This window comes from Symphalangus syndactylus, chromosome 10, assembly GCF_028878055.3.
Source record: "Symphalangus syndactylus isolate Jambi chromosome 10, NHGRI_mSymSyn1-v2.1_pri, whole genome shotgun sequence".
Lineage (NCBI taxonomy): Eukaryota > Metazoa > Chordata > Mammalia > Primates > Hylobatidae > Symphalangus > Symphalangus syndactylus.
Genome location: NC_072432.2, coordinates 121,441,847 through 121,457,090, shown reverse-complemented (window position 1 = coordinate 121,457,090; position 15,244 = coordinate 121,441,847). Strand labels below are relative to the sequence as shown.

Here is a 15,244-nt window from a genome sequence, read left to right as displayed (position 1 = left end):
GGTGACAGAGGGATAGAAACTAGACTTCTCTGAAAGTGCCTTGAAGTATAATTATAAAATAAATTTAAATGAAAAAAATTAAAAAGTCATTCCTCAAAATCAAAATAAAACGTATGAACCTAACTGTGTATTGTGTTTAACCACATGAAGAAAAAATATTTCAGTGACTTAAAACACAACAATTTGATTGTACATCCTTGTTGATATACATCCCTAAAGGACAAAAAGTATAAAGAAATCTTTGTCTCTAAAGGACAAAAAGAAATATAAAGAAATCTTAAACTGCTTGCTGTAATCATTGTTAGTAAAAATATTGCTAATGTTATTCTGAAACTATATAATGTATGTGTATAATAAACTTGAGGATAAGAAAATAGAGAAACAAAAATGAATTTAAAGATGCTAAATAAAATCCATGGCCAGGCATGGTGGTTCACATCTATAATTCCAGCACTTTGGGAGGCCAAGACAGGTGGATCGCTTGAGAACAAAAGTTTGAGACTGGACTTGGCAACATGGTGAAACCCTGTCTCTACAAACAAACAAATAACACAAAAATTAGCCAGGCATGGTGGCATGCACCTGTAGTCCCAGCTACTCAGGAGGCTAAGGTAGGAGGATTAATTGAGCCCGGGAGATTAGGACTGCAGTGAGCCGTGATTGTGCCACTACACTCCAGCCTGGGTGACAGAGCAAGGCCCTATCTCAAAAACAAAACAACACCCTGAAATATTACTTGAATCGCAAGTATCAGTATAAACTCATGATGGACTTTCTCTTAAAAAAAAAAAAAAAAAGTATTCCCTAGCTGTGTTCATGAAAAGGCCTAAAAATGACTTAGTATCAATAGGCTTAGCACCCAGACAGTGATCTCTTAAGCATCATTTCCAAATAAAAGGAACCAGTGCTTCCTAGAGAATAATTGATGATTCAGGGTTTGATGTGGAATTTTATGAAGCGAGCTTGAATCACACCAGAAAGAAAACTATTAAACACCACTAGGGTGGTTTCAAAAACACTAAAGAGGGCCAGGCGCAGTGGCTCATGCCTGTAATCCCAGTGCTTTGGGAAGCCAAGGCAGGAGGATAGCTTGAGGCCAAGAGTTCAAGACCAGCCTGGGCAACATAGTAAGACCTTGCCTCTACAAAAAAAAAAGTTCTTTAAAATTAGCCAGCCATGATGGCATGTACCTGTAGTCCCTACTCTGGAGGCTGAGGTAGGGGGATTGTTTGAGCTTAGGAGCTTGAGTCTACAGTGAGCTGTGATTGCTCCACTGAACTCCAGCTTGGGTGACAGAGCAAGACCTTGTCTCAAAAACAAAACACTCAGGAGCCATGTAGAGGCTCCCACTACCAAAGATGGAATATTTTGAGCCTCAATAATCACTGTGATAGATTTAAAACATCAAATATGTTAAAAACAAAGATCCTTGAGTTCACAATGAAACTTAAACCAAAAAAAAAAAAAAAAAAAAACCCTCACTGGTCACCTTTGATGGATGCTTGGGAATCAACTAATTATTCTAAAAACTAATAAAGGGGGAACATGCAAGCACTTATCCTATCTTTCTTATATAAACTGTACATGAAAGTAATCCAATAGTCAATGAGAAGTTTCCAAATATTCCAGCTAAGAAATGAAGAAAGGGTTACAGAATTAGAATATCACCATTTTGCAAACCCCTAACAAAACTATTGGTCTAGGAAATCATCAGTGGCTGCTAACACTTATAAAAAGAGGAACAACTTAACATTATGTGGTCCTGGCAGGAGTATGTTAGCTACCTAGGAAGTATTCCTTCCAAAACAACAATAAAAAACCAAACTGGTGTCTAATCAAGCCTCTACAGTGCCTGTTTACAAAAATAAATGAGACAGAGACATGGTAAACAACACCACAGGGATGCAATCAGCAAAATAAAGACTATGGGAAACTCTGTAAGATCAATATATTACAAGAAAAAAAGGGGAACAGGAAAGGAAAACCTATAAATTAAAACAGACTTAAGAGGCATATCAATCGGATGCAATGTATGAACCCTGATTAGAAAAAGCCAGTATGAAAAAAAATTGTGAAATATGCAAGAGTAATTTGAACATTAATTTGATACTTGACACTGATAAAGGAATAAAGGTATTGTGTTCATATATTTTGAAAGAGACCTTACTTTTCAGAGGTACATAACAAAATATTTATGGATGAAATTTTGATATTTGGGATTTGCTTCAAGGTGACCCAGAAGGGCGTGCAGTGATAATGAAATGAGACTAGCTACGAGTTGGTAATGTTTAAGGCTGGATGCTGGATACATGGCATTTCATTATATTATTCTATTTGTATATAATGAAATTTCCATAATAAAGTTTTTTAGTAAAAAGCTCAAATTTGAGTTTGGATAACTGGGAGACTGGTTGAAACATACTTTGTTCTTAATGAACCATAAAAGATACAGGATGTTCAGGCTTTTAGGCTCTGTGTTCCTACTAGGATTATTTCACTGCCAGCTTCCCATGCTCCCATTGTAAGAAAACCTTAAATCATAAAAAAATCTTTAATGAGAATGACAAAGGAAAACAGGAAATGGAGGCAAACACAAACCATCCCAGGAGTTTTTCCTCTGATTATCCTATAGAGAGGCCTACTTTCCTCTATATACGGGGTGGGGAGGGGCAAGCAATCAACCTCCCAAAGAGATTAAAGATTACTCGTTCCACACACTAACTGAAATGAAAAAACAGGGTGACAGGCAACAAAGAATAATGCTCTGTATTCACACAGCACTTTAACTTTTCAAAATTCTTTAACATAAATGCCACTTATCTCACTTGATCTTAACAATAACCCTACAAAATGGCAGGAGAAAAAATTTACTTCCTATTAGAAATCAACACAAAGCGGTCTCAAACCTAGTTAGTGACAGAATACAAGTCTCCTATCCCTATTCTATTGCTTCTTCCACTAATCTGTTCCCGTTGTAGCCAATTTGGTTTAATTATTCAGTATGAGGAAAAGCCTGCCCAGATATCTTTTATTACCACTAGAGTCGTAAATACCCAATAATAGGTGGCTCAGTAAAGATTGCTACTGACATTTGTTGATTATTGCTCCATGGTGAACAGTTCCCAAAAATTTACTTAGCAATTTCAACATCTCAAAATGGTTTGGAAGGCTCAGAAGTGAGAATTCTTTTCCTATCAAAAGCTACTCATACACAGGGAGAAAAGAGAACATCAAGTTAACAACTTAGAAAAATGTAGCATGTGTGTTTGTATATTGATGTGCATGTTTTGGAAGGCAGAAATAAACATATTAGCAAGAACCTTCTTTTCTAACTTAATGGATTGACACTTACGCATTTAAACATGTCCCAATCTCAATAAAAGTACAGAGTATGAACCCCGTAGACACAATGTAAGAACATCCAACTTGTTGATTGTGAATAAAATTTAAAATAACCCAGATTCCGCTCTTTCTCCTATTTGTGGCTAATCTAGCTTACTGCCCACATACCATTGTGTTACAGGCACTCATTTTAACTCACAAAACATTAAAGGAATGGACTCCAGTCAGGCACGGTGGCTCACGCCTATAATCCAGCACTTTGGGAGGCCCAAGTGGGTGGATCGCTTCAGCCCAGGAGTTCGAGACCAGCCTGGGCAACATGGCAAAACCTTGTCTCTAAAAAAATACAAAAAAATTAGCCAGGGGTGGTGGCACACACCTGTAGTCCCAGCTACTTGGGAGGCTGAGGCAGGAGGATCACTTGAGCCTGGGAGGTTGAGGCTGTGGTGAGCCAAGATTGCACCACAGCACTCCAGTGTGGGCCACAAAGTGAGACCATATCTCAAAAAAAAACATAAAAAAAGAAAAAAGGAATGGACTCTAGGCAGGCTTAAAGCCTGGGGCCTGCTGAAAGATGCTACACCTAGGAAACTGTCTTTGAATTCATCCAGTCTCACAGCAAACACTCAAGAATGTGCTGGGTTTGCTCCAATTACTTGTGCCTGCTAAGCTGGTTCCTGGATCAGTAGAGGGATGGAGGTGGAGAGAGTCAGCAGCAGCACTGAGCAGGCTGTGTTGTCTGCTGAGTTTCCACGTCATGTGCTATTAAAGAAATGTTACACTCTCAAACTTTGTTTGATTATTCTGTCAGTGGCATCACTGTCCTGATATGACAAACATGCAATATGCAACTATTCCCAACATTACTTCAAGTCATTAGAGCCTTCTCTCAGAAACTATTACTCACTTAGGTGCTCTCCCTAGAATGTCTGAAATTCAAACAGAGACAACCCCATTGTCACTGAACTACCTAGACTATTTGTGTATATTTGAGAAGTCAGAGAGAGCCTATCATGCTATCACTATGAATGAATGCCCCACGAACCTACAATGAGGGATGCAAATTCACTGGAGCAAATACATGGTGTTTCTAGTGCTTCCCTTTAGATGATTTAGAAATGGAATCTGGAATAGAATTAATATTTGCAAATCACCTATTGTGTATGATGCATTGTGCTAGCTACTTCATAAATCTCTTATTTAATCCTAACAGCCCTTCAAGGTATATCATTATACTGCCTTTTCACAAATGAAGAAAACAAAGATCAGGAGTGTTAAGTAACTTGTCCATTGTCTTAAACCTACTACATGGCAGAGCCAAAAGTTGAACCCAAGTCAGGACAAACATCTGTATGACCTGCTTCTTATTAACCTGTTTGCTTCCCAAAGGAGTTATGATTTAAAATGATACCAGAAATAAAAGTGTTTCTAATTCAATTTTCTGTGAGAAATCAATAGCTTTAATACATAGCAAAGACTACCATCCCTGGAACCAACTTACTGTATTAAACCAATACCCATTTTTGTATATCCTAATCTGATAGCCTATACCAAATCTCTCTCTTCAACCACTTAGACCTCGTGTACTCAGAGGAAAAGCAAAAAATGTTTTGTTCAACCTCTACAGCATTTTCAAATATTTGGAATATATAAGATGCCCTCCTTATTTCAAAATCTATGAATAATAATCTTACAAATTTTCTCAGGCTTAGGTTAGTCTCCTTCAAAATGACGAACTTTTTGATTTTATTATAAAATGAAGAATTCCAAAACATATAGGCTTCCATTTGCTGAAAGCGCTATGGAAATAGGCTGAAGACTAATGTATCAAACATTCCCTCTAAATTATATTATGTAGCCACGGTAATATGAGAATATGAATTAATGGTAAAAGCTATCACTTATAGAGTACTTACTATGTGCCAAGTACTATACATGGATTTTCACTTTGTACCTTACAGAAGTCTCTAAGTTACAAGCAAAGAAACTGTGGTGAGAAAGTCCATATAACATGGCCAAAGTATACAGCTAGAAAGTGGTAGAGGTAGAATTCAAACCCAGGTTTGTCTACCTCAAAGCCTATGGTCATTACCACCACTGCTTAACTGCCTCCTAGTTCTTATCTGGTATATATATCCCTGTCCTCAATTCTAAAACCATTATAGACATATATACCCTTATTTAAACCTATTATTAACTATATCAATTAATGTGTCCATAGTTTCTAAATTTGAAAGTTTCTAAACTAAAATAATTAAGAAATGTCTGAAGAATTACCATTAAAAAATTCAAATAAGGCAGCAAACTTTGATAAAATTCTGAGAGATCAAGAACAGATAATTCGCATTGACAAAAAACTCTTTCACTGCTTGGGAGTTATTCTTAAATTTTAAACTTCTGAATGGCTATTATCTCCCATGTTCTGGTGTTTCACATTTCTTTATAAAATATAATGTCTAAAATATAAGAGTAACATTCACCAAATTGTGAATCCTTCAATCTATTAGAGTCTGAAGCAAAATATATACATTTTTAAATTTATAAGATATAATTTAAAATAGCATATTATTTTCCTGTTGTTTATCAAACACATTCATTAGACTGGCTGATGGGACAACACAAGAGTCATTTACTAAGATACGTCAAAGAATAGATCAAGTCTTACCTCCATTGCTAAAGCTGCTGTCTGTTGGTCATAATGATTTAGAAGATTAGGCATGAAGGTAGTATTATAAGGCAAATCTTGGCACATCCTCAAGGTAATAGGTTCACAAGAAAACAAACTGTGCCCACCTATATGCCCCATGAACACAGTCAAGGGCCAAAAAGAGAAGACAATCCAAGTCACAGCCATCCTTCTTGGGTCTGAATGAGATTCGGATGATCAGGCCTACTCAATATGTATTTTAGATATTTATACACCTGCAGGTCTCAGCTCGAAGGTACTTCTTCTATATCTTACTGTTAAGTTCTTCAAACAGTTAAATACTCTTCGTACCGTCAGAGGTTTGTTAGCTTGGTCTCACAAAAGGCGTTTGTTTTTGGTTTCACAATATGGGAAAATGACATCATCTTGTCTCTTCTTTTCATTTTATTACATGGGGCACATTTGGCCAACATCTCAAGTTGATCAACCACATTCCCAAACCACAGATTCCATCTTAGGAGAAGAGCTATTTCTTCCTTCGACTGAAATATCTGAAAAGTATTATTTTAAAAAATGGGAGAAATTAGTCATTTCCTCTCAAAGTATTATGGACTTGACATTAAAAATCTTTGATGAGAGATATTATACTGACCTAATAGTTAACAATATATGGGTTCTTTATAAAGACATAATTTTTCTACTTTATCATTTATGCTATAGCTACACTAAAATGATCCTTAAACAGCATTTAAATGCAAATTTAATTTCATCCCTCAGTTGCTTATATAACACATGGTTCAACTTCTCATCTATAATGGCAATTTTTCATCTGTCACAATATATAATTGATTCATTTTGAAAAATTCTTATGCTATTGTCCTAAATTTTATTTAAATAGTAAATATTATGCTTATAACCTAAATTATTGAACTTAAAATTGTATGTGTTTTAATCTTTAATAGTATATTTTTGTATTACTGACATAGCAGAAGGCATCTGTGAAAGTGGTCTGAAAAGTAAGTCAAAAGATACAGATTCAAGCCTCTTGCTAGCTGTGTGAATATAAACATACCACTTAACTTCTATGCACCTAGAATTTTTCTTCTTGAAAATGATTCCAACACCACCTCGCTCACAGGGACGATATGAGTGAATCATAAGATAATGTATGCAAGAGTACTTTATAAATGGTAAAGCAGTATTAAACATTAGACATTTTAATCACTGAGTTTATACAAATGCTACCTCTATCAACCAATACTGAACTGACATATAGAAGGTTCTAAAATACTAGGAAATTTTCACAATATTACATTATTTTTTAGACAGTAAAAAAATTTAATAACACAGATGCAGCACTAAGAAATATTTCATCAACGAATGGTCATTACACACAGCCATGCTGCACAGAGAATAGAAATCATCCCTAAAAAGTCACAGCAAAAATAATAATAATTCCCAGTTATTGTTTCCACGGCGCTTTAGAATTTCTGACTTCTATGTACTTTTCCGGGGCAAAAATATGTGTGATTCTCAATTTCAGCTGAGAGGGTGTAGGTGGAGTGGAAGGCAGGTCTGGTATGAGAAAAGCATATTCTAAGCTATCACATTTTGATTTGGTTTAGTAACGATGTTAACTTTGCTTTTATTTCAATTTGTTTCATATGCATTGGATAGTCTTATGTTTGTTGTGGAGAGCCTAGGTTGGAAAAAGATGAGAAATTCAGGTTCAGAAATTCTCAAAGACCCAGATTAATAGGACAACTCAAATACTAGCACCTATGATAACTTAGATTGTGGGACGTGGAACTGCTTTGGCTTAAGTGGGGAAAGAAACTGTCCTTTGTGCATTAAATATCAATGATTGGGAACTCCATGTCCCAAGCTTCAGTTACTAGGCAGAAAACTATTTGGAGAAAGTAAAACAGTGGCTGAATCTTCCCAATTTCTCCCTCTAGTAGATGGTCTTGACTAATGGAAGGGAAAAGAAAAGTCTATGTTCCCTAGAATTAGGAAACTAAGGTAAAGCAAACCCTGCTCAAAAAGCCCTAAAGCTCCTCATGTTCTACATCAGAAATTTCTGAAACGGATTCTTGGCCTGCCATATTTTTTTTCTCCCCACAAATGTTGAGATCTGCCTACAGCAAACTGATACTGGGCCAGGTGCAGTGGCTCACGCTTGTAATCCCAGCACTTTGGGAGGCCGAGGCAGGCAGATCACGAGGTCAGGAGTTCAAGACCAGCCTGGCTAACACAGTGAAACCCCGTCTCTACTAAAAATACAAAAAATTAGCCAGGCGTGGTGGCAGGCACCTGTAGTCCCAGCTACTCGGGAGGCTGAGGCAGGTGAATCGCTTGAACCTGGGAGGCAGAGGTTGCAGTGAGCTGAGATCGCGCCACTGCACTCCAGGCCTGGGCAACAAGAGCGAAACTCCCTCAGATAAAAAAAGAAAACTGGTATTAACCATAGTTAAAAACATATTTATCTTAATTACCATGCAGCACAGTAACAATTATGCATATCATTAAATATTTCAAGTAACTGTTGAAAGTTTTATTTGATTGTAGTATTAAAACATCCATGTAAGTTCAGTCTTTGTAGTTTATTGCTTATGCAGCATATTCATCTGCTTGCAACTAAAAAAAATTAAAGGGAACATTACTCCCTGTTGAATATGCATATAGTAACACCAAGAATTTCAAAAATTTCATTTAAATTAATCTATTTTTCAAGCAGGTATGGGTTTCAAATCAATGGTTCAAAGAAGACTACCACATAAAACCTGAGGAAGAAACTGAGCAATATCTCACAGAGCTTTTAAAACTAGCTGAAATGTCCCTCTACATTTCTGCCTACTCCATCTATTTTACCTGGTTTCCTCTTGATTATTCCTTTTGCCTTACTTGCAAGTAAAGCATCCTACCTTCTTACAAAAGTACTTCCTTATGTACTATGACATTCAAATTACCATGTACCAAGATGCTTTTGTAAAATCTACTGTTAAGCTGTGAAAGGACAATAATCTTGATATAGCAAGACTTTAGTTTATGATTATTAAAAGAAGGGAAAAAACAGCAGTGGAATTCAGTGAGACAAGAAGAAAACAGGCAAAGTATAGGTGTTAAAGAATTTTCATTTCCCCCAAAACAGCAGTTCTCTAATCTTAAAGTGTAGCAGATTCATGGATTCCCCCAGAAATCTGAATCCTGCAGAATGATATGCATTCTAATGATTACCTCAGGTTACAAGTGCTCCATAAGTCAGGTCTTGAGAAATGCTATCCTAGAACAGAATAATTAAATATAATAAAAGTATTGTTTATGTAATTATATACATTAAATGAATTTTAAAAATAAAAGCAGATAGGGGATAACATTTTAATAGAAAAATAAGCAAAGGACATACATTTACAAAAGAAATACAAATAGCCAAGAAATATATGAAAAGATATTCAACTTCACTAATAATAAAAAATGCAAATGTGAGATAAGATTTTTTGCCAATCAGATGGGAAAAAACAATAATGATACAACACAGTAGAGGGTGGGAGTATAGGGTAAAGAACACCTTCAACATTTTCAAATGCTATTAGTAAACTAGTTGGCACTTAAAAAAGTGGCTACTTATATCAAAAGCCCTTAAAATGTACACAGTTTCATCCAGCAAATCTATCTTATAATTTATTCTAAGTAAACACATAAGTACACATGATGCACAACCAAAATATTAGTGTAACACTGTTTATAACAAAAAAAACCTAAAAGTTGGAAACAACCGAAAAGTCTACCAATAAGAAATTGGTTAAATAAATTATGGTATAACCACATGATGGAATATTATATAGTTACTAAAAATGATGAGCACAAACCTGTATTTGTGGATATAGTAAGATAGTAATAATAAATAAAAAATAAAATTTAAAGGCAGTTTACAAAACAGTGTATGTATCTCTCATTTTGTCAGAAAAAATATATGTACATGTAATATAGTAAAATACTTTGATTGTTTAAAAATAAAATATTAAATGCTTTATGGAATTTTATGAAAGAACCTATAGTACATTATTTTGTGTATGAAGTAATTAACTCTGCTAAATCTGTAAATATGTGCTGACTAGCTGACAAGAAAAAATACTAGTGAAATGACTGGTTTATTGACTACTAATTAAGCAACAAGCCAAGGAATACACTACTGCTCTACTGTACCTAGTAAGAAAAGCAAATCAGTGATGACCAATTTAGTAAGAGTCAAAATCTGATTTTCAATACTAAAAAAATCAGATAACCAATCAACTGAATCAAATGGTATGCAAAATTTAAAAACTTCTGATAAACATTCCTGGCTGGACACAGTGGCTCACGCCTGTAATCCAAGCATTTTGGGAGATGAAGGCAGGCAGATCATTTGAGGCCAGGAGTTTGAGACCAGCCTGGCCAACATGGCAAAAACCTGTCTTCACTAAAAATACAAAAATTAGCTGGCATGCGCCTGTAGGCCCAGCTATTCAGGAGGGGCTTGAGAATTGCTTCAACATGGGAGGTGGAGGTTGCAGTGAGCAGAGACTCTGTACTACTGCATCCAGCCTGGGTGACAGAGTGAGACTGTCTCAAAAAAATTAAATAAAATAAAAAAATAAAAACTTTTGATAAACATTCCAAATAATATGTCTTCAGTAACATAATGAATTATCTGCTTCTAATCACAATTATGTGAGTATGCCATTTTTCCTAAGGTAAGATCAACCATGGAAAAGTTGTAAGTTGAAGTTCCAGACTTGCAGGACATAGCAAAGATTCTGGACCCAAAGAGATCCTATCAAAATGTAGCAAGTCACTAAACAAAAGTTAACAGTCATTTGGGGCGTTCTTACTGATATTATTTTTTTTCTTATAAGAAACTGTAGTATTTCAACTGGAAAAATAAAAAAGGGGGGGGACCTACTAGATTAACATAATCGGAGTGGGTAGCTTCAGGGGCCAGGGCCCTGCAAAAAGTGAATGCTATGCAACAGTTGCTCACGCCCTTTGTATGGGAAAAGAGACACATTCACTTCTCCATAGAGCAATACAGAATATCTGGAAAGCTGATTTCAGACTAAGTTACTTGGTTAACATTCCATCAGAAAACAAAAAGGACTAGATACTTTAAAGCTTACACATTTCTATTTTTATGAATGTATAACATCAGGAATTTTACATTTCCAACCATTATTTATCAGGTTTCTTTTGATGACAAAAAGTAAAAGTCTTTAAAACAAAATCAACTAAGTACTTGTCCTGAAAGACAGCAATAAAGGGAAGGGATTCCAATCTTGGAAGACTGTCTTCCCAGGCTGACTGCAAAATCAGACCCAAAGAACGCGGTGGGAAACGCAGGAGGTGGCAACTGTGAAGAGGAAAGCAAGCTGAATCCCAGAAGAAAGGATGATGAGAAAAGTGGGCCCTAAGGGCTTGTCAAAGGGGTTCTGCAACAAAAGATTATGTTCAGCAACTCCATTCCAATTTACACTTTCTCTACAGAAAGGGCTCCATTCCATCATTCTGTTGAGATTTCATTTTCTTGACACCTGATAAATACAGGTAACATTTTGCATTTCCAATTGAGAAAGATCATCTAAAGGCTGTCTCAAAGTAAATGCTGGTTACACAGTGCCTACAGAGTGAACAGGAGGGATATTCTTTGTCTTTTTTCAGACACGTTTTCAAGAACGCATTGCAAGGATTAGCAATAACTATCTCTAAATAAGAGCTTCTTCTCTTAAGGAAATTATTGTCTTGTTAGACAAAATATACACTCAGTGTACTCTCATTGCTCATATGTTACTTTCCTTTTCTTAAAGTCTATATAGTCTTTGGCCCTTTGCCTACTGGTTGCTACAAGAAAGTTTATATAGCTTCATATTTAATTCACAGGACCTAGATTCCTATTAATCTCAGAGTATCTCTTTTCTGAACTTTCCTACTTCATCTAATGTTTAAAGTCCATTTGTCATCATCTACTGATTACAACAAATAACTTAATCTTCCAATGTGTTAAGTGAGTAAGGCTTAAAACACACACACACAGAGGAAAAGTAAATCCATCTAGGTTCAAAATTTAAATGAATGGTAGGCATCAAAATTCAGTTCAATTTAGAAATTATTAATTACTAAGACTAAAGAAGACAGAAGATCTTCAAAAATTAACCTGAAAATAAAACTGGAAAGTTAAGAGACAGATTCTGGACTTTAAAATGGGCTGAAATTTCAGCCCAGCTTCTCTTAAATCTGCTATGAAAAAATTCTCTAATACCAAGCCCCTGCTTTCCACCCCTCTTAACAAGTTTGTATGGTTTGCATGCTTTGACTACAGAATTATTTTAATGAGATAAAATCTGGGGACCAGGATTTGGTTTTCAGGCCCACTAGCCTAGTTACATTCATCTCAAACTTCATGTGCAATACACTCCTTGAATATACCAAACTGTCAATAGTTCCCAATATGATGAATTGGAAAGCAAAAAGAGGAAATTCATTTTTTGACATAGTAGGTAAAATTCTTTCCTAGCCAGTAAGAAGCTGTTACACTTCATTTGTTCCTAGCATTATAGAAATATCACTACTGAAAATCTAATTTCTTTCCTCGAGACTACCACACATTTTCCTCCAATCTATACTGAATAATTTATCCAGTACATATTTTTAAAATCATTCTTTTTATTTTTGTGCACAGCTGCAGTTTTAATCATGCATAATTCTAGAGTTCTGGGGATAAGAAAACAAAAAAACAAAACAAAACAAAAACAAAAACTTGAGGCCAAAACCGCTCAACGAAGTGGTAAGAATTGTTTCCTACTATCTGTCTCTGAAGGAAAAGAAAATCAACAGCAGCTTAACATCAACAAACTCACATGCTCAGAAAAAGTTTTGAATATAAAAATCTTAAGAGTTTCACTATCAAACTAACATGAAATTTAAGTCTGTTTCCTGGGAAGCAGATAACTTATTGTGAGCAAAAAACTCCTCTCTCCTTCCCCAGTGATAAAACTTTCACTTTGTTCTATACAAAGAAAGAATGTGCACTTTGCTATTAAATTCCCCTAGCTCTCTCTACTTCAAATATCTCAATCACTGAACTCCCAAAAAATAGCCACCTGAATGGTCAAAGCACAAAATAAAGCTCAGAAGTATAGAGTAGCTAGGATGAGGAAACAGCTCATTGTCCTTCTCCTTTTATAAATGGGACGCTTTTATAGATTTAGGAGAGATGGAGATAGAGAATTTTAGTAGCGGATGAGGGAAAAAGGGTAGGAGGAAAGAGAGGGTAGAATGATAGGCTTTACCAGTAATTTACTTATTTTCCTAATAGTTTCAAACAATTGGGTTGGGGGGGTATGGTAGAAGAAGGGCTGCATCTTAGTTATATTTTATCTTTAGCTCTTTTATCCTTCCAGCCCCACCCAGTCAAGCTCTTACACCTCTTTCCTAGGCTCTCCGACTCTGAATTTTTTTTTATCTTTGTGGGTTTTTGTCCTTTTTTCTGGAGGAAAAAGATAGTATTGATTTGTTTAAAAGTAAAGACGGAAAGCATTATCTTCAGGAGTAACCACTTCTTAATAATAGAACTAAGGACTTCTATTTTTTCCAGACTAAAATGCAGGAACGGCACCAGCACACCACCAAGGACTAAAGGAGGATGAGGGAAGGAGGTAACATCCCCAGGGGTAGTCAGGTCTTTGTTTCCTTGCTCATATCATATTGGCTTTACAAAGTAACTCAATTCCCATCAATAAGCATTCCCGATCAGAACTACTTCTCTAAGATAAGGCTGTGTCTGAACACTTTCCCATAACAGTCACTGATGCGGCTACTCTGCTGTGCTGCTGCTGCATCTCCCTCAACCCAGACGGGAACCAAAATTCAAAGAGTCATTCTACACAGGGCAAACCGCCGGACCTCCTTCATGGCGCCAATCTCTCTAAATCTGAAGTCTACTCCTCTGCCTCAATTCATGGCACGTGCTTTTGTTCTTAAAAACAAAGCCAAGAAAAGCCCCCTTGGCTTCTCTTACAACAGAGGGATCGAACTCAAGACTCCTAAGATGTAAAACACCTCTAGGAAGATGTTTACATGTCTTGAAAGGACACAAGTCTCCTTAACCTTGCTGGCTATTTCACAGCAGCTTGATTTCAGATGCGGACCCTCGGGGATCCAGCAGCAGCCACCCCACAGCAAATCCACAGCCCGCGGAGGAGGTAGCGGGGGAAGCTCGCGGAAGGGAGCAAGGACTTTGCAAACTGATGGACGAGAGGGGAAACTTTCAGGCGTGGGCAGGCAAAGGTGGGCCCGAGGCTGACCCGAGCCGGGGCCGGGAGCCTGGCGGCGCGCGCTTCGGGCGGCCGGGAGCCCCCGGCGCATTGTCCTCCGCCCACGGCCCCCGGCACCCCGCGCTGCCGCCGGCTCCGGCCGGGCCCCTCTCCCCGCCGCGCAGGGTCTGGGCCGGGGTGGAGGCGAGCGAACCGCGGTCCACACTCGCACAGGTTGCCGAGCGCGGGCTCAGGGCGGACAGGGTTAACAGTCTCCCAGGGCAGCTCCCCCCTCAGCCCTCAGCCCTCAGCCCCAAACTAGGCGTCCCCGAGGCCCCCAGCCGCCACCGCGGGCCCGGGCCCCCGTTCCGCCGCCCGCCACAGCCCGGCGCCCAAGGCTTTTGTTGTGGCCGCTACGAGAGGAACGATCCCTGAAGAGGAGGCGCCGGGCTGCTGCTGACTCCTCGGCGCGGGCTGAGGCGGAGCAGCAGGCAGCCGCGCGGCGCCTCCTCAGGCTCCACACTCGCCGCTCCTTCTCCCGCTGCCCCGGCCCAGGGGCCCACACGCTTCGCGGAGCTCACCTCAGACCCCGGCGCCTGGCTCCAAGGGGTGGGGGCTGCGCCGCCGGCCGGGGGCGGCCGCGCGTCCCTCAGGTACCCGGAGCGGCCGAGGACCGCCGGCGCGCGCCTCCCAGAGACAGCGAGCTTTCGCGAGCACCGGGGCGCGCGGCCCAGGGAGCGAGCGCACGAGCGCGCGCGCACGCACGGGGCAGGCGCAGTGAGCACGCTCGGCCGAAAGCTCCCTGCCGGAGCCCGGGCTTGCGGGGCCGGCCCGGCGCGCCTCGTTGTTCTCTGCCTCTCTCCCTGAGTGACGCCTGGAGCTACCTTGCTCCGGCGTGCTCGTTCCCAGCCCTGGAGGCGCTCATCTGAGATGCACTTGGGGCCCTCCTCGCAATGCACTCCCTCCCTCT

At 38.7% G+C, this 15,244-nt stretch overlaps 1 protein-coding gene across 3 annotated transcripts in view; it reads right to left on the bottom strand.

Moving 5' to 3' along the window:
- Window positions 1–15,021, bottom strand: part of FZD3 (frizzled class receptor 3) — an 84,989-nt gene extending 69,968 nt beyond the window's left edge. The window contains exons 1-3 of one of the 3 annotated variants that reach the window (XM_063610841.1): window positions 14,856–15,006; window positions 9,227–9,272; window positions 6,008–6,540 (exon numbers count right to left, since the gene is read on the bottom strand). In XM_063610841.1, coding sequence (XP_063466911.1) covers window positions 6,008–6,196 — 189 coding nt within the window. In that variant the 5' untranslated portion in view covers window positions 6,197–6,540; window positions 9,227–9,272; window positions 14,856–15,006. Of the gene's footprint in view, window positions 1–6,007; window positions 6,541–9,226; window positions 9,273–14,855 lie in introns of all 3 variants that reach the window. The other 2 variants (XM_055295843.2, XM_055295844.2) reach the window with 2 other exon arrangements.
- Between the last annotated feature and the right edge of the window lie 223 nt (window positions 15,022–15,244).